The sequence below is a fragment of the Balaenoptera acutorostrata genome, chromosome 5, assembly GCF_949987535.1.
Source record: "Balaenoptera acutorostrata chromosome 5, mBalAcu1.1, whole genome shotgun sequence".
In the NCBI taxonomy this organism is placed as follows: domain Eukaryota; kingdom Metazoa; phylum Chordata; class Mammalia; order Artiodactyla; family Balaenopteridae; genus Balaenoptera; species Balaenoptera acutorostrata.
This window is the reverse complement of record NC_080068.1, coordinates 35,876,248-35,895,089: the sequence shown is the minus strand read 5'-3', so window position 1 is coordinate 35,895,089 and position 18,842 is coordinate 35,876,248. Positions and strand designations below refer to the sequence as shown.

General features: G+C 39.8%; 1 protein-coding gene across 1 annotated transcript in view; it reads left to right on the top strand.

Moving 5' to 3' along the window:
- Window positions 1–18,842, top strand: part of RNF175 (ring finger protein 175) — a 64,387-nt gene that overhangs the window by 7,573 nt on the left and 37,972 nt on the right. Inside the window, 2 exon segments of the mRNA XM_057546300.1 lie at window positions 3,714–3,751; window positions 6,502–6,643. Coding sequence (XP_057402283.1) covers window positions 3,714–3,751; window positions 6,502–6,643 — 180 coding nt within the window.

Sequence of the window (18,842 nt, the reverse complement as noted above, 5' to 3'; positions counted from 1 at the left end):
CTGCACACCTTACCTCCTCACTTCTCAGACTCAGGATTTCCAGGCTGTTCCTAGCTCCTTCCAAGCTACCCCACCGCAGTGGAGGGAGAGAGGCAGTGCGGTTACAAGGGGGACCCCCATCTGCTTAGACACCAGCTTCGGATGGCCTGGGGGGGGGGTGGGCAAATTAAAAACTCTATCTCTGATTTTCCAGGGCTGGGGCTGTTCTTTATTTCCGCCCTTCTCCCTCAACCCACCTGAGGGCCTACACCCTACACCAGCCCTCTTCTGTCAATTTCTACTCAACCAGCGACAAAACTTTCAAAATATTTTCTTAAGAGTTAGAAAAGACAAAAAAAAGTTTTTGTGTTTCCAGGTTTGAGATGCACAGGGGCTTGTAGAGCAGGGCAATGCCCGTGGGACCTGATAGAGGACGGGGCTGGGATCCCTCCTCCAGACACGGGCTTTCAATGCCTCCGCCCTCCCTCCCAGCTCCTGGGCCTCTGAGCCCTGTCCAATCACCCTAGGGGTGGGGTGCAGGGGAGAACGACACAAAGCCTCCCACCACTCTTAACTGAACCTTCTGTTTTCACCCAGCTGCACCCACACTTCCAGAAGTGCTAGGACCCCTCCACCCCTCATCCCTCCCAAGGGTCTTCAGCACAATCAGTCTTCTTTCACAAAGGCTTTTCCAAAGTTTTTACTAGTGAGTTGATACATCTTTTCATAAATGAGCCATTTATATTTCCTCTTTTATGAATTTCTTGTTCATGTGCCTTGCCCTTTGGAAATGTTTTGTCTCTTTTGGATTAAATTGTAAAAGCTCTTTTTCTATTCAGGTTATTCACTTCTTGCCTTCACATATGTTGTATCTTCTCCAGTTTAATTTGTCTTTCAAATATAGGTGATTTTAATGTATTTGATTTTTATGTCCTCAAAATTCATCAATTTTTTTACTTTACAATTTCTGGGCTCCACATCATACTTAGAAATGCCTTCTTCACTGCGTGATTATTAAAATATTTACTTCTAGCCCTTTTAAGATTTTCTTTTTTACATTTAAATATTTGATCCTTCTGAAGCCGGGTATGGATCCGGCTTTATATTTTTCCCAAATGACTAGCTAATGGTCTCAGCACCATTTATTGAACAATCATTTCTTTCTCACTGATTTCTCACTGCTTATCATATGTAGTTGGGTCTGTTCCTGGCCTCTATGTTCTGTTCACTCCTCTGTCTTCTTGTTCCTGGGCCAGTAATGCTTTCAATTAACTTCTGTGGCTGTATTGTAGATTTCAGTGGCTGATAGGCCAAGTCTTTACTCTCTTCTTCTGAATTTTCCTGGCTATCCTTATGCTTATCCTTCAGATAAGCATAAGTCTTAGTGTCATTTCAATTTCCAAAATAAATCCTCTTAAGATCCCAGATAGGCTTACATACCAGAAGAAAATTGTCAAAAAGTAGATTCCACCCTAGAAAAAAAATATTGTACTATAGGGAACTATTACTAGGAAAAAATCATTTCCATCATCATCATAGTTTGCTTTTTCCCTAGGAAATAAGAATATTGTTTCAATATCACTTGATCTAAGGAAGTTCTTAACTGTATCCAATATTTAGCAGAAATCTTTTCAGCTATAATTTCTACTCCCTAAGCTTTCCTGGTCTTCTGTAGAATAATTTATCATACTTCTTTTAAAATGACTTGAGAAACAGACTAACAGATATAGAAAACAAACTAGTGGTTACCCAAGTGGAAAGGGAGGTGGGAGGGCGAATTAGGGGTGTGGGATTAAGAGATACAAACTGCTATGTATAAAATAGATAAGCAACAAGGTTATACTGTATAGCACAGGGAATTATAGCACTATCTTGTAATAACTTTTAATGGAGTATAATCTATAAAATACTGAATCACTATGCTGTACACCTGAAACTAATATAATATGGTAAATAAACTATACTTCAATAAAAAAAAAAAGGCTTAGAATCTGATAGATAGTTACACATTTATGCCCAGGGCTATATTGCTTGTAAAAGTCAAAGGGAATTTATCTTCTCAACAAAAAACCCATTCCCTGTTTTAAGGTTATCTGAACAAAAAGCACTGTGAACCCAAAGATCTTGAATAGCAAAAAGAAAAGGACCCAGGGAGTCTTTGGTTACAACTTTTACTGAGATAATTGGCCCTTAGATGAAGCACCTTCTTACAAAACTCTCATCTATTGTCTTATTGATACTCACAGTACTCCAGTGAAGTAGACAAGAGCAGCTTTTATGTCAATCTCCAGTCTCTAAGAAGGAAATGGAGACAAACACAGGTTGGTGATGTGCCCTGGGTCACCCAAAGCCCCAGTCAGCTCGATGTTTAGTGCTGGGTGTTGCTGGGTGGCTGCACGGCTCTTGGCTCCAAGCCCGTCCAGTGTTTTCTCCCCCAAAGCAGATGTCAGCCAAGTGAGCCCTATCAGACAAAGGAGGGGACTCGGGTACCGCTCTTCCCTGAGGGTTGCCACTAAGGTTTTGCTCCTGGAAAGCAGCCTTGAGCCCAGGTGCCATGACCTCCATTTGCATCTCAGGGACCACCTGGTGGGACCACCAGTGGGCAGAGAGCCCGGGAGAAGCTGCCAGCATCCCCTGCTGCCTCACCCACTTCCTCTCCTGGTATCATCCAGCCAGCCCTCGCGTTGTGCAGATACTGCCCAAGCCTCTGCTTAGCTGTATCACCTGGAGCTTTCGTCTCTATTATAAGGGAACCCCTCCAGCCTCTGACCAAGGCATAGGTGTTTTACGGAACCAGTTGACCTCAAGTCAGAGAAAGCCTAGCCTGAAATATGGATGGCGTTGTTTCTTTCCCTGTCAGAATTGTTTATGCCATTTGAAGAAAACAAAAGGAAAAAAGCTGGTTAATGTCAGATTTGTGTAACAAATGCTTTATTTGCCTTCTCTTCTTTGCCATCATTAGGGATTTTTAGCTTTTGATGCTACTGGACTAGAGATTAAGCAGCCTGTGTTCTCCATGAAGGTTATACGATGACGTATTTTCGAAGATTGGCCTTAAAGGCTTCAAATGACCCAATGTAGTGGATTAGCAGTGACCAACGGAAGGCAGGCAGCACGTGGGAACACTCTGTAGATCAGCCTAAAGCACTTCCTGGGGACGGTCTCTATGCTCTCCCGCTCAGTGTGCAAGGGCAAGGCCACATTACCCCACTTCCCTGGGGTCAGGGTTTAAATTAAATTAACAGGAGGACACAAAAATGCTGCAAACAAGTAGCTGGTCAGCTCTGACTCTAAAACCTTGAACTTGGAGATGATATTTACTCATTGGTATCATTTAAGACACCAGCAAAACAGATGTTTTTTAGAGGCTCTCCACTTCACAGATCATATACCAGAAGCCAGGGTGACATTGCCCATTAGGAGGCCACTCCCTACAACCCTGACTGAATTGCCAAACAAAACCACAGGAATGGGGCCTCATCTGGTTCTCTGACCTTAGACAGAAGAATCAAGTATTTAGTAATAGTGACCTGATTACTGTTTTGTTTAGGGTGTGTATGTGTATGTGTGTTTTAGTTCCATAAGCAAATATTTTATTAGCGTTTTCATCCTAAATTATTCCAATACTAAGAAACATCACTCTTTTTCATGGTTTGGGTTTCTCATGTAATGCTGTAAAATGCAAGCTAAGAAAACAAGAAAAACTTGAGAAGGGCTCTTTTTATGTTTTTCAGGTCTCTCACACAAAGCTTTCTGCCGATGATGAGTGGAAGTAAGTGATTTGTATTTTTTTACAGCTGGTATACTAAAAATTAGACTTCCATCTTAACAGTTTGAGAAATTAAATGAAGCCATCATTTTATTTATAAATTTCCCAGGATAGAAGGTGGGTTAGCATGGCCATGTGTGCACAGTGATTGTATAGACCAAAACCACAGGGATTTCATCTGTTTTCTGCAGTAGGCTCCATGCAGTCCCACAAATGTGTATGTCCCTCAATATATGTCCTTATATGTCCTTGTCCTCTGAGGCACAAGACACATCTGGTTTTCTTTATAGGCTGTTTCCCCTGTGCTATGGTACCTACTGTGGGACCATTGGACCCCTATGGGCACCAAATGAAATAACAGTGAAATGTTCCTCCTTTTTTGCATTATGGTTATCAGTTATGAATGTATTCCTAATCAAAGTAGAAATATTTATTACATTTGTATGCTACTTTATACTTTCCAAAGTACTTCCACATAGGTTAACCATCTGAGATGCATTTTACTGTATATGCACAAAATAGATAAATGTCATAAAGTATATTTTGTTTGATATCTATGCAAGTCCTATTTTAGACTGATGATAAATTCACTCTTCTATCTACGTGGCCTAAGTTGAAGTCCACTCATTACAGAGAATATTAAATAGTTATTTGGGATTTGGGGCTGTAAAAACTATAACTAAGTGCTTGTACCCTTTTATTTTTTTTTCACTTCCCATTTCTTCAGAAGAATGAATATATTTTTTAAAGAGCTTCTAGAAATCATTCTCAGCTCCTAAGCTCAGCTTCCAACACAGAAACAAATAGCCATGTAATTTTATTCAGGTTGCTTACCTGATGTGGATTTCAGCTTCTTCATTTGATAAATGAAGGGGTCTCAGTACATCTATGGTACCTCCCAGCACTAACATTTTCAGATTCCATCTCAGAAAAGTTGAACTCAAGCAGGAATATTTATGAGGGTCTGTGGGCTCATTTCTGTGCATTCTCCAGCAGGGGGCACCCCTGGGATTTGGATGGGGCTCTTACTGAGGCAGCTCTGTAGAAATGCTGGTTAAAGACAAAGACACAGCCCAGGTACCCAACAAGTGCCTTTAAAAGGTCACAGAATGTTACCGTGGAGTGCTTTCTGATCAGTGCTCTAACTAAATACATATTGTGACCAGTCATAAGTGGACACTGAGAGATTTTGTGACTGATGGTTCCCCACTTGGGGTGAAAGATAATGCTAATCAATATTTATAAAGTAATTGATTGGCAAGATTCATACTTTTCCCCCTTTTCCCTAATCTTGATCCCGGACTGCTCTCTCCTCTAGGCCAGCGAATCCCAATCTTGGCTGCACCTTAAAATCATACAGGGAACTTTAAAAATTACTGATGCCTGGATCCCATCCTGGAAATCTCTATTGGTTTGCTCAGGCTGCCATATCAAAGCACCACAGACTGGGTGCTATAATAACAGAAATCTATTTTCTCACAGACTAGAGGCTAGAAGTCTAAGATCCAGAGGTCGGCAGGCTTTGGTTTCTTCTAAGGCCTCTCTCCTTGGCTTGCAGGTGGCCACCTTCTCCCTGTGTCTTCACATGGTCTTCCCTGTGGGAGTCTGTGTCCTCACGTATAAGGACACCAGTCATGTTGGATTAGGACCTGTCCTAACGACCTCATTTACCTTAATTGCCTCCTTAAAGACCCCCTCTCCAAACACAGTCACATTCTGAGGTCCTAGGGGTTAAGACTTCAACATATGAATTTTGAGGGGACCCAGTTCAGCCCAGAACACCCAGCAATGCTCATTTCATTGATCTGAGGTCCAGCCTGGGCACTGTGATTTTTAAAAGCTCCCTAGTGATTTCCAACTCACAGACCAGGTCAAGAGCCTCTGCTCTAGACTCTCTTAGAGACCACTTCTGCTGTAGGAAGTTAAACCAGATGACATAATATTTTAGTGGTTTTCTCTACCACTGTATAAAATTAAGAGTCCAACTAAACACTGAAACATTTAGCCATCCTCTGAATGTTTGTGCCTAAGATAATACTTAGGTCTCTTCTTTCTCCTTATAATGAAAATGATTTATACAACTCAGGAGTTTTCTGTAGCCCCGCGGATAACATTCTCTTCACAGGCACCATCTGCAGGATATCTTTGTACTTGAGAATGTTAGCAATTACTTGAAATTACCAGTATTTGACTGGGTTTTTTTTTTACTTTCAAAAATGGCAATTTTATATGATTCAACCTAATAGCAATTATTATTCCTCATATAGGTACAAATAAAATATATATGTGCTTTGCAGTTTTAGACCAATCCTGCGAGGTACAGAGGGATCATTATTTGAGATCTGCAAATGAGGAAACTGAGGCTCAGATAGAATAAGTGACTTTCCCAAGGTGATCCACGTGGCAGATCAGGGGCTATAACCCAGGTCTTCCCAGGGCCCATCAGTGAGTTTTTGGCCCCATCACTTTCCTTGAAAGGACAAGGCTGAGCCCAAAAGCATGTGGGAAAGCTAAGGGCTGAGAGGAATTGGTTTTGCTGACAAACTCAGGCTCCTCCTCTCAGCTGTCCCTTCCCCAAGCCCAGGAGAAAGGGAGGAACCAAGAAGGACTTTGGAAAACTTTGTAATCAAAGCTTCAAAAACCCTACATTTGAAATTCCCAGTTGCTTCTTATGAGTCCCACCTATTTTTCTTGTTCTGCTAAATGTGCAAGAGTTGAGGGCTTTTTCAGCTGACCTCCTTTGCTGGTTCCAGCCTGCAGCAGGAGAGGATGTACAGGATGCACCGGGACCATGAGTCCATGCACATGGAGATGATCTTGACCTTCCTCTGTGCCCTGGTCATCGCCCAGATAGTGCTGGTGCAGTGGAGACAGAAGCATGGTCATTCCTACCACGTGAGTCAACCCGGGGGCCGCTGGAAGCCTGCTCCTCTTCCCATCACATCCCTCCTTTGTTACCACTTTGAAGGAAATGGTTTGGTTTAAGTTGGTGGCTCTCAACCCAGTACAGTTTTGCTCCCGGGAGCAACATCTGGAAACATTTGTGATGGTCACGTCTTAGCGGGAGGGGAGGGGGGATAGGAGCTGCTACTGGAATGTAGTGGGTAGAGGCCAGGGATGCCACTGAGACTGCACAGGACAGTTCCTCATGACAAAAATGTCAATAGTGTCAAGGCTGAGAAACCCTGGTTTAAGTAACCCAATTTTCCTTTTGGGCATGAACTACTTCTGCCAGTGGCCCAGGACAGGAGGATTAGGCATGGCAGAAACAAAAGACTGAGTCTGTCTAACTTTGCTTCATTAGCAATAAACTGTCTTGGCATTGATGGTTTCCATATCCAAGGAAGCGTGATAAGGCAGACACTGTGCTGACCTTGGCCACACAGAGCGGGATCTTGTTGTCACAGACCAATCCCACCCAAGCACGCCCACTGGAGCCTTCCCATCTCATGGCCTCAGAGTCATACCCTGGGCTTGTTGGACCTGAGACCAGGCCACTGCAATGTGCAGAGCAGTGGTGCTCACATCTCAGGGTGCATCAGAATCACCTGGCAGGCTCCTTAAATCAGATTCCCAGGTCCTACCCCCAGAGTTTTTGATTCAATAAGGGCCAAATAATTTGCACATCGAACAAGTTCCCAGGTGGTACTGATGTTATTGGTCCTGGGACTGCATGCTGAGAACCAATGGTTTAGACCTGAGTATGGCCTGAATGGAGAAACGTTGCAGAGGAGAAAGGTCCTCAATTAACGCTCTCCATGGTTCGGGTCTTGGACTGGTCGTTGTATAAGAAGACTTGCCTGTGACATATGAAGGGCTGGCTTAGACCAGTATTTTATTTTCTTTTTACCCACCATAAATATTACTTCCTACATAGCATGGGATCTAAAGGAATTCTTTTGAGTTCCCTATAATATGTAAATTTAGGTAATTTTGAACATTTATTTAGAAAGGGGAATCTTGGGGGGAGGGAGTTTGTTTGTTTTTTAAGCAAATGCATCCATGTGCTGCCATGTCACCACTGCCTTGTCAATTAAAATGAACATCCTCTATATTCCACTTGGACAAATTTTCTTCAATGAAGGAGATGAGAATCAAACCTCATTAGTTACCTTATATCAAAGAAAAGCCCCTTAAATATACGGTTTCCTTATCTTCAAAATGGAAATACCTAACATAGAATTTCTAGAGTCCTTAAGAAGAAACCTGGATTCTTAATGAAAAGGTTCATAGCCCTGTTCCATCCTTCCTTTATAACTGTTAATTACCTCTGGATTAGATTTTTTTTTTAAGTTCCGTTTCCATGATGACACAGGTGTGGATTTTACATAGAAAGAAATCCCCCTTGAAAGGAAACACCACATGAGCCAACTGACTTGCACTGTGTCCCACCACTCCTCTGCTATTTTTATTTGATGATTTTTGAGGTACTTACGCCAAAAAGAATCTGTCCTTGTCTTGTATTTGACGAAGTTGCTCATGTGGCAACTCTTTGAAGCAAATGCATCCATGTGCTGCCATATCACCATTGCCTTGTCAATTAAAATGAACACCCTCTATATTCCACTTGGACAAATTTTCTTCACTGCCTCCGTCAATGTGGAGTTCACACACTGGCTATACCACAGATACACCTGCCCATGAGTCAGAGGCCCCTTGAAGGGCTTGTTGCCATTGGAGGTTCTGACCCTTGGTGGCTCAGGCTACAACTGTTGGTTAGCTGGAGTGGTCTGCCCAAGTTGTTTCCTGTTGCTCACTACACAAGTTGTACTGCCTAGAATGCCTCTCCGGGGACGTTGCTTTTGACTATGCTCCACTCCCCCCCCCAAACTAGACTCCCTTAGTCACCCCACTTCTCCCTGCAGTTCCTGTTTCTGTGTCCTTCTGTCACACAGCTGTGCTATTTTATGGCTACCCAGAGGGCCTCTGTGGTCCTAAGGATACCTTGGAGGTAACCAGGTGACTGTGATCATGGCATCTCTTAAGATGACGCAGTCTGGCACTTTGACAAAGCCAGGAGTCTAAAGATGCCCTCAGGGGTCAAGGACAGATTTGGGTCTCATTGGAACTGTGGTGCCATTGGAACAGTTCTGGGTTGGCTCATAGATACAGCTGAAAATACAGTGGAGTATTTTCTACTTCTTTGCCCATCTGTCCATCTATTACTGTATTGCCCCAAAGGAAAAGGTGGAGTAGCCCCCTTCCCCTGCATGTCTCTGATGACAATCTTTGGCTCAAGGTGAGATCCAGCACGTGAGGCTGCGCTTTCCCCATGCTGCGGCCTTGACGTTGCCCCATGCTGTGCATCCCTACTTGGATGTTCACTACAAGAGCCAACATCAGAACTCAGCCATTTCAGTAACTCTTGGTGACAACTGCAAACATTGGGCCTGGAAATGGTTCCCAGAGCACCAGTAGCTGATTCCAGCACTGGTTTCCAGCTTTTTTATTGTGCTCTGCATGAACTGTATCCAAAAACCTGAACCTAATACACTGCTCAGTTTAATATCTTTGGGGTGGAATTTGCTGAACATGTTTCCACAAAAGCTGACCTAAATAGCCTTATCATCCAAAAATAACCTAACTTTTAACTTGTTTCTCTTGTCATTTAAGATTATGTAGGACCTACCAGAGCTAGAGCTTTGAACATGTTCATGAGGTTCCTGGCTATTTTCTTTTTTTTTATTTTTATTTTTTTTAATTTTTACATCTTTTTTTTAAACATCTTTATTGGATATAAACGCTTTACAATGTTGTGTTAGTTTCTGCTGTATAACAAAGTGAATCAGTTATATGTATACATATATCCCCATATCCCCTCCCTCTTGTGTCTCTCTTCCACCCTCCCTATCCCACCCCTCTAGGTGGTCACAAAGCACTGAGCTGATCTTCCTATGCTATGTGGCTGCTTCCCACTAGCTACGTATTTTACATTTGGTAGTGTATATAGGTCCATGCCACTCTCTCACTCCATCCCAGCTTACCCCCTCCCTGTGTCCTCAAGTCCATTCTCTATGTCTATATCTTTATTCCTGTCCTGCCCCTAGGTTCTTCAGAACCTTTTTTTTTTTTAGATTCCATATATATGTGTTAGCATACAATATTTGTTTTTCTCTTTCTGACTTACTTCACTCTGTATGACAGACTGTAGGTCCATCCACCTCACTACAAATAACTCAGTTTTGTTTCTTTTTATGGCTGAGTAATATTCCATTTTATATATGTGCCACATCTTCTTTATGTTGCTTCCATGTCCTGGCTATTGTAAATAGTGCTGCAATGAACATTATGGTACATGACTCTTTTTGAATTATAGTTTTCTCAGGGTATATGCCCAGTAGTGGGATTGCTGGGTCGTATGGTAGTTCTATTTTCAGTTTTCTAAGGAACCTCCATACTGTTCTCCATAGTGGCTGTATCAATTTACATTCCCACCAACAGTGCAAGAGGGCTCCCTTTTCTCCACACTCTCTCCAGCATTTATTGTTTGTAGTTTTTTTGATGATGGCCATTCTGGCAGTTGTGAGGTGATACCTCATTGAAGTTTTGATTTGCTTTTCTCTAATGACTAGTGATGTTGAGCATCGTTTCATGTGTTTGTTGGCAATCTGAATATCTTCTTTGGAGAAATGTCTATTTAGTTCTTCTGCCCATTTTTGGATTGGGTTGTTCGATTTTTTGATATTGAGCTACATGAGCTGCTTGTATATTTTGGAGATAATCCTTTGTCAGTTGCTTCATTTGCAAATATTTTCTCCCATTCTGAGGGTTGTCTTTTCGTCTTGTTTATGGTTTCCTTTGCTGTGCAAAAGCTTTTAAGTTACATTAGGTCCCATTTGTTTATTTTTGTTTTTATTACCATTTCTCTAGGAGGTGGGTCAAAAAGGATCTTGCTGTGATTTATATTATAGAGTGTTCTGCCTATGTTTTCCTCTGCTAGTTTTATAGTGTCTGGCATTACATTTAGGTCATTAATCCATTTTGAGTTTATTTTTCTGAGTGGTGTTACGGAGTGTTCTAATTTCATTCTTTCACATGTAGCTGTCCAGTTTTCCCAGCACCACTTATTGAAGAGGCTGTCTTTTCTCCATTGTATATTCTTGCCTCCTTTATCAAAGATAAGTTGACCATATGTGCGTGGGTTTATCTCTGGGCTTTCTATCCTGTTCCATTGATCTATATTTCTGTTTTTGTGCCAGTACCATACTGTCTTGACTACTGTAGCTTTGTAGTATAGCCTGAAGTCAGGGAGCCTGATTCCTCCAGCTCCATTTTTCTTTCTCAAGATTGCTTTGGCTATTCAGTGTCTTTTGTGTTTCCATACAAATTGTCATATTTTTTGTTCTAGTTCTGTGAAAAATGCCATTAGTAGTTTGAAAGGGATTTCATTGAATCTGTAGATTGCTTTGGGTAGTATAGTCATTTTCACAATGTTGATTCTTCCAATCCAAGAAAATGGAATATCTCTCCATCTGTTTGTACCATCTTTAATTTCTTTCATCAGTGTCTTATAGTTTTCTGCATACAGGTCTTTTGTCTCCTTAGGTAGGTTTATTCCTAGGTATTTTATTCTTTTTGTTGCAGTGGTAAATGGGAGTGTTTCCGTAAATTCTCTTTCAGATTTCTTATCATTAGTATATAGGAATGCAAGAGATTTCTGTGCATTAATTTTGTAAACTGCTACTTTACCAAATTCATTGTTTAGCGCTAGTAGTTTTCTGGTAGCATCTTTAGGATTCTCTATGTGTAGTATTACGTCATTGGCAAACAGTGACAGTTTTACCTCTTTTCCGATTTGGATTCCTTTTATTTCTTTTTCTTCTCTCAGTGCTCTGGCTAAAACTTCCAAAAGATGTTGAATAATAGTGAGTGTGGGCAACATTGTCTTATTCCTGATCTTAGTGGAAATGGTTTCAGTTTTTCACCATTGAGAACGATGTTGGTTGTGAGTTTCTCATATATGGCCTTTATTATGTTGAGGTAGGTTCCCTCTATGCCTACTTTCTGGAGGCTTTTTTTTTATCATATATTGGTGTTGAATTTTGTCAAAAGCTTTTTCTGCATCTATTGAGATGATCATATGGTTTTTATCCTTCAGTTTGTTAATTTGGTGTATCACATTGATTGATTTGCCTATACTGAAGAATCCTTGCATTCCTGGGATAAACCCCACTTGATCATGGTGTATGATCCTTTTAATGTGCTGTTGGATTCTGTTTGCTAGTATTTTGTTGAGGATTTTTGTACCTATGTTCATCAGTGATATTAGCCTGCAGTTTTCTTTTTTTGTGACATCCTTGTCTGGCTTTGGTATCAGTGTGATGGTGGCCTCGTAGAATGAGTTGGGGAGTATTCCTCCCTCTGCTATATTTTGGAAGAGTTTGAGAAGGACAGGTGTTAGCTCTTCTCTAAATGTTTGATAGAATTCACCTGTGAAGCCATCTGGTCCTGGACTTTAGTTTGTTGGAAGATTTTTAATCACAGTTTCAACTTCAGTGCTTGTGATTGGTCTGTTTATAGTTTCTATTTCTTCCTGGTTCAGTCTCAGAAGGTTGTGCTTTTCTGAGAATTTGTCCATTTCTTCCAGGTTGTCCATTTTATTGGCATATAGTTGCTTTTAGTAATCTCTCATGATCCTCTGTATTTCTGCAGTGTCAGTTGTTACTCCTCCTTTTTCATTTCTAATTCTGTTGATTTGAGTCCTTTCCCTTTTTTTCTTGATGAGTCTGGCTAATGGTTTATCAATTTTGTTTATCTTCTCAAAGAACCAGCTTTTAGTTTTATTGATCTTTGCTATTGTTTCATTTCTTTTTCCTTTATTTCTGATCTGATTTTTATGATTTCTTTCCTTCTGCTAATTTTGGTGTTTTTTTGTTCTTCTTTCTCTGATTGCTTTAGGTGTAAGGTTAGGTTGTTTATTTGATATTTTTCTTGTTTCTTGAGGTAGGATTGTATTGCTATAAACTTCCTTCTTAGAACTGCTTTTGCTGCATCCCATAGGTTTTGAGTCGTCATGTTTTTATTGTCATTTGTTTCTAGATATATTTTTATTTCCCTTTCATTTCTTCAGTGATCTCTTGGTTATTTAGTAGTGTATTGTTCAGCCTCCATGTGTTTGTATTTTTTACAGTTTTTTTCCTGTAATTGATATCTAGTCTCACAGTGCTGTGGTCAGAAAAGATACTTGATACGATTTCAATTTTCTTAAATTTACCAAGGCTTGATTTGTGACCTAAGAAATGATCTATCATGGAGAATGTTCCATGAGCACTTGAGAAGAAAGTGTATTCTGTTGTTTTTGGATGGAATGTCCTATAAATATCAATTAAGTCCATCTTATTTAATGTATCATTTAAAGCTTGTGTTTCCTTATGTATTTTCATTGTGGATGATCGGTCCATTGGTGAAAGTGGGGTGTTCAAGTCCCCTACTATGATTGTGTTACTATCGATTTCCCCTTTAATGGCTGTTAGTATTTACCTTATGTATTGAGGTGCTCCTATGTTGGGTGCATAAATATTTACCATTGTTATATCTTCTTCTTGGATTGATCCCTTGATCATTATGTAGTATCCTTCTTTGTCTCTTGTAATATCTTTATTTTAAAGTCTATTTTGTCTGATATGAGGATTGCTACTCCAGCTTTCTTTTGCTTTCCTTTTGCATGGAATAACATTTTCCATCCCCTCACTTTCAGTCTGTATGTGTCCTTAGGTCTGAAGTGGGTATCTTATGGACAGCATATATACAGGTCCTGTTTTTGTATCCATTCAGCCAATCTGTGTCTATTGGTTGGAGCATTTAATCCATTTACATTTAAGGTAATTATGATATTTATGTTCCTATTACCATTTTCTTAATTGTTTGGGGTTTGTTATTGTAGGTCTTTTCCCTCTCTTGTGTTTCCTGCCTAGAGAAGTTCCTTTAGCGTTTGTTGTAAAGCCGTTTTGGTGATGATGAATGCTCTTAGCTTTTGCTTGTCTGTAAAGGTTTTAATTTCTCTGTCAAATCTGAATAAGATCCTTGCTGGGTAGAGTAATCTTGGTTGTAGGTTCTTCCCTTTCATCACTTTAAATATGTCCTGCCACTCCCTTCTGGCTTGCAGTTTCTGCTGAAAGATCAGCTGTTAACGTTATGGGGATTCCCTTGTATGTTATTTGTTGCTTTTCCCTTACTGCTTTTAATATTTTTTCTTTGTATTTAATTTTTGATAGTTTGATTAATATGTGTCTTGGCATGTCTCTCCTTGGATTTATCCTGTATGGGACTCTCTGTGCTTCCTGGACTTGACTATTTCTTTTCCCATGTCAGGGAAGTTTTCAACTGTAATCTCTTCAAATATTTTCCCAGTTCCTTTCTTTTTCTCTTCTTCTTTAGGGACCCCGATAATTCAAATGTTGGTGCATTTAATGTTGTCCCAGAGGCATCTCAAACTGTCCTCAATTCTTTTCATTCTTTTTCCTTTATTCTGTTCTGCAGTAGTTATTTCCACGATTTTATCTTCCAGGTCACTTATCCGTTCTTCTGCCTCAGTTATTCTGCTATTGATTCCTTCTAGAGAATTTGTAATTTCATTTATTGTGTAGTTCATCATTGTTTGTTTGTTCTTTAGTTCTTCTAGGTCCTTGTTAAACATTTCTTGTATTTTCTCCATTCTATTTCCAAGATTTTGGATATCTTTACTATCATTACTCTGAATTCTTTTTCACGTAGACTGCCTATTTCCTCTTCATTTGTTTGGTCTGGTGGGTTTTTACTTTGCTCCTTCGTTTGCTGCGTATTTCTCTGTCTTCTCATTTTGCTTAACTTACTGTGTTTGGGGTCTCCTTTTCACAGGCTGCAGGTTCATAGTTCCCATTGTTTTTGGTGTCTGCGCCCAGTGGCTAAGGTTGGTTCAGTGGGTTGTGTAGGCTTCCTGGTGGAGGGGACTAGTGCCTGTGTTCTGGTGGATGAGGCTGGATCTTGTCTTTCTGGTGGGCAGGACCACGTCTGGTGGTGTGTTTTGGGGTGTCTGTGAACTTATTATGATTTTAGGTAGCCTCTCTGCTAATGGGTGTGGTTGTGTTCCTGTCTTGCTAGTTGTTTGGCATGAGGTGTCCAGCACTGGAGCTTGCTGGGCATTGAGTGGAGCTGGGTCTTAACTTTGAGACGGAGATATCTGGGGAGGGTTGTCACCAACTGGTATTACGTGGGGCCAGGAGGTCTCTGGTGGTCCAATGTCCTGGACTTGGCCATCCCACCTCAGAGGCTCAGACCTGACACCCGGCTGGAGCACCAAGACCCTGTCAGCCACACGACCAGGTACATGGGGAGTTTCTTGCTTTTTGGGAAATCTGAGGTCTTCTGCCAGCATTCAGTAGGTGTTCTGTAGGAGCTGTTCCACATGTAGATGTATTTTTGATGTATTTCTGGGGAGGAAGATGATCTCCACGTCTTACTCCTTTGCCATCTTGAAGGTCCTCTCCCTGGCTCTTTTCTATAAGGGGCCATATAGTGAAGTTTATTTCCACGAATTGATATTGTAACTCCCACCGGTATATTAGTAGTATATTATTATATATAACTTAATTATAATTACTATAATAATAGTTACTCCATAATAATAATAATTATTATATCACTATAATAATATACTTATATATGAAATACTATATATAAATTTATATATAACTATTACATTTTATTATAGTTGTAATAAGTGCTTTTTGTACGTTATCTAAGTTACCCTGGGAGACAATAATTCTTTTCTTCCCTTTGTGAAATATAGTTCAGAGAGATTAAATAACTTGGTCAAGGTCATATCATTAATTAGTTGCAGAGAGGAGACAAGAATCCAACTTCACTAGTTATTTGCTCTCATATCAAGGATCAACTCCTTCAATATCTCTGAATCATGGTTTCCTTATCTGCAAAATGCAAACAACACTGCAGATAAGAGCCCATCTCCCAGACTTGTGATTCAGAATATTTCCCTGTGAGAATTTCTAGATACACAGTGAGTGTTCAGTACCATTAGTTGACTCTGAATACATTCAAGGGATATGACTTGTATATAACATTTGTGCAAATTTAATCATACACTGTAAAAGCAGTTTACTAATAAAAGAATCCTTTTCTGAATGCTTTTGTAAAGCTAAAATGAATACACCCCCCATTAATTTACATTCTCTGTTAGGATATTTTGATGTACTGTTTTTTCAAACATCACACCTGTTTACCCTGCCTTAGCACACCCTCCTACTCTACCATCTGCTTTGTCTGGGAGTATTCCTCGGGCTGGTTTGATGAGATGTATTACCAAGAACCAGGGGCAGGCTGTGAAGAGAAGAGCACTGGCTTAGGAGTTAGATGACTCTAGCTACTCATCTTACCACAGTGAGCCTCAGTTTCCTGATCTTTAAAATGATGGAATTTTTAAAAATAGGAAGGCCTTCTAGTTTCAGCTCTAATATGTAAGAAGCTTGAAAATCATCACTCCCATATAACAACAACAACAAAAAAAGCTGAACCAACTGAATGTCAGTGACTTTTCCTGGACCTATCAGAGAATTGAGGTCACAGGGAAAGCCATCATCCCCAAAACCGGAAAGACAGATGAATACAGGAACTCAAAACTAAGATCTGCTTATTGGAAGCAGAAGCTGCAAGAGCCATAAACTGGAGGAAACACTTAATGGGTAACTTGGAAGAATTGCTGGGAGTAGAGTTTAGGCCAATGTGAGAGTGAGAAACTCCTGGGAGTAAGGACCGCCCATATTTTTGTAGGTTTTACCTCCAAGGATCCCACCAAGTCTTCTCATGGTAAAAAGCCAAGAAAAACTTTTGTGCTTCTGACAGGGTTAGGGGAAAAGTTAATTATTTTGAACTAGACCCAGAGTGTTCACCATGACAAAGACCTGCACCGCAAGGGAAAAGATTTTATCAGAGCCTTAGCCAATGTGGAGAAAGGGAAATTACCCAACTCCAGGACCCTCTAGCCTTCATGTCTCACCTCAGGGGAAAACAAAAAGTTCAGAAACACTGTGAAGGTCGTAGTATGGGGACTACTAAAAGACCAAGGCTTAATCACAGAATAATAGAACACTTCCACTGCCCATCACCTGGCCCCCACATCATCAGGCATCCAGTATAACAGTGGATTACAGCTGAAAGAGCTGCAAGCTACACAAGAATGAGTTTCTAGGGGAACCAGTGACAAAAAGGGAGACACAAACACATATACTAATGGAAATTGAAGCCTCTAACACATAGCAAACATCAAACACAGCCCAACTCCTAGCCAAATTAACACAAAATCTCACACTAAAGGTTCTTACTACCCAAATAAGAACCTCAATAAGAACTTCTCAACCAAAAATTACAAGTCATGCTAAGAGGAGAAGAGTTCAAAACTAGTTCAAAAGCTAGTTCTTTGAGAAGATCAATAAATTTAATAAACCTCTAGCCAGCTAACGAAGAAAAATAAGAGAGAGAACACAAATTACTAATATAAGAAAAGAATAAAGGGTCATTATTACTGATCTCATGTACATAAAAAGCAAATAAATGAATATTATGAACAACTGTATGCCTACAAGTTTAGATGAAATAGACTAATTCCTTGAAAGACTCAAACTATACCGGAACTCACCTAAGGAGAAATAGTCTGAATAAGCCTTATATCTATCTTTAAAAATTGAATCAATAATTAATAACCTTCCAAAACATAAAGCACCAGGTCCAGATGGTTTCACTGGTGAATTCTACCAAACATTTAAGGAAGAAATGATACCTATTCTCTACAATCTCTCTAGAAAGTCGAAGCAGATGAAATATATCAGAACACATTCTTTGAGGCCAGCATTATCCTAATACCTCAACCAGATGAAGACATTACAAGAAAGAGAAACTCTAGACCAGTATCTCTCATGAAAATAATTGTAAAAATCCTAAACAAAATAGAAGCAAATTGAATTAAACAATGCATTAAAAGAATTATACACCATGACCAAGTGGAATTTGTTCCAGGTAGGTAAGATTGGTTCAACAATTAAAAATCAGTTTATGCAATCAACCACATCAAGAGGGTAAAGAAGAAAACTTGCATGATTATATTAATGGATGTAGAAAAAGCATCTGACAAGGTCCAACACCCACTCATATAAAAACTCTCAGCAAACTAGAAATAGAGGGGAACTCTTCAACTTGATAAGAATATCTACAAAAAACCTACCCTAACATTATACTTAATGGAGCGAAACTGGATGCTTTCCCCTTAAGATAAGGAAGAAGACAAGAATGTCTCCTCTTATCACCTCAATTCGTCATTGTACTGGAAGTCCTAGCTAGTACAATAAGACAGAAAAAGGAAATAAAAGGTATACAGATTGGGAAGGAAGAAATAAAACCATCTTTGTTTGCAGATGACATGTTTGTCTCTATGGAAAACTCCAAGAAAATCAACAAAAAACTCCTGGAAATAATAAGTGATTATAGCAAGGTTGCAGGATACAAGGTCAATATACAAAAGTCAATTACTTTCTTATATACTAGCAATGAATAATTGGAATTTGAAATTAAAACACAATACCATTTGCAATACTTAGGAAGGAAATACTTAGGTACAAATCTAGCAAAATATGTACAAGAGCTATATGCAAAAACTGAGAAGATCTCAAATAAATGGAAAGATAATCAAGGTTCATGGATTGGAAAGTTCAATATTGTCAAGATGTTGATTCTTTCCAACTTGGTCTATAGGTTCTACAATCCCAATCAAAATCCCAGCAACCTATTTTGTGAACATTGACAAACTGATTCTACAATTTATAAGAAAAGGCAAATGACCTAGAATAGACAGCACAACAATGAAGAACAATGTTGGAGGAGTGATGCTCCCCAACTTCAAGATTTACTATAAAGCTGTAGTAATGACTACAGTGTGGTATTGGTGAAAGAATAGACACATAGATCAATGGAACTGAATAGAGAGCCCATAAATAGACCCCACAAATATAGTCAACTGATCCATGACAAAGGAGCAAAAAGGCAATTCAATGGAGCAAGGATATCTTTCAACAAATGGTACTGAAACAATTGGCCATCGATATGCAAA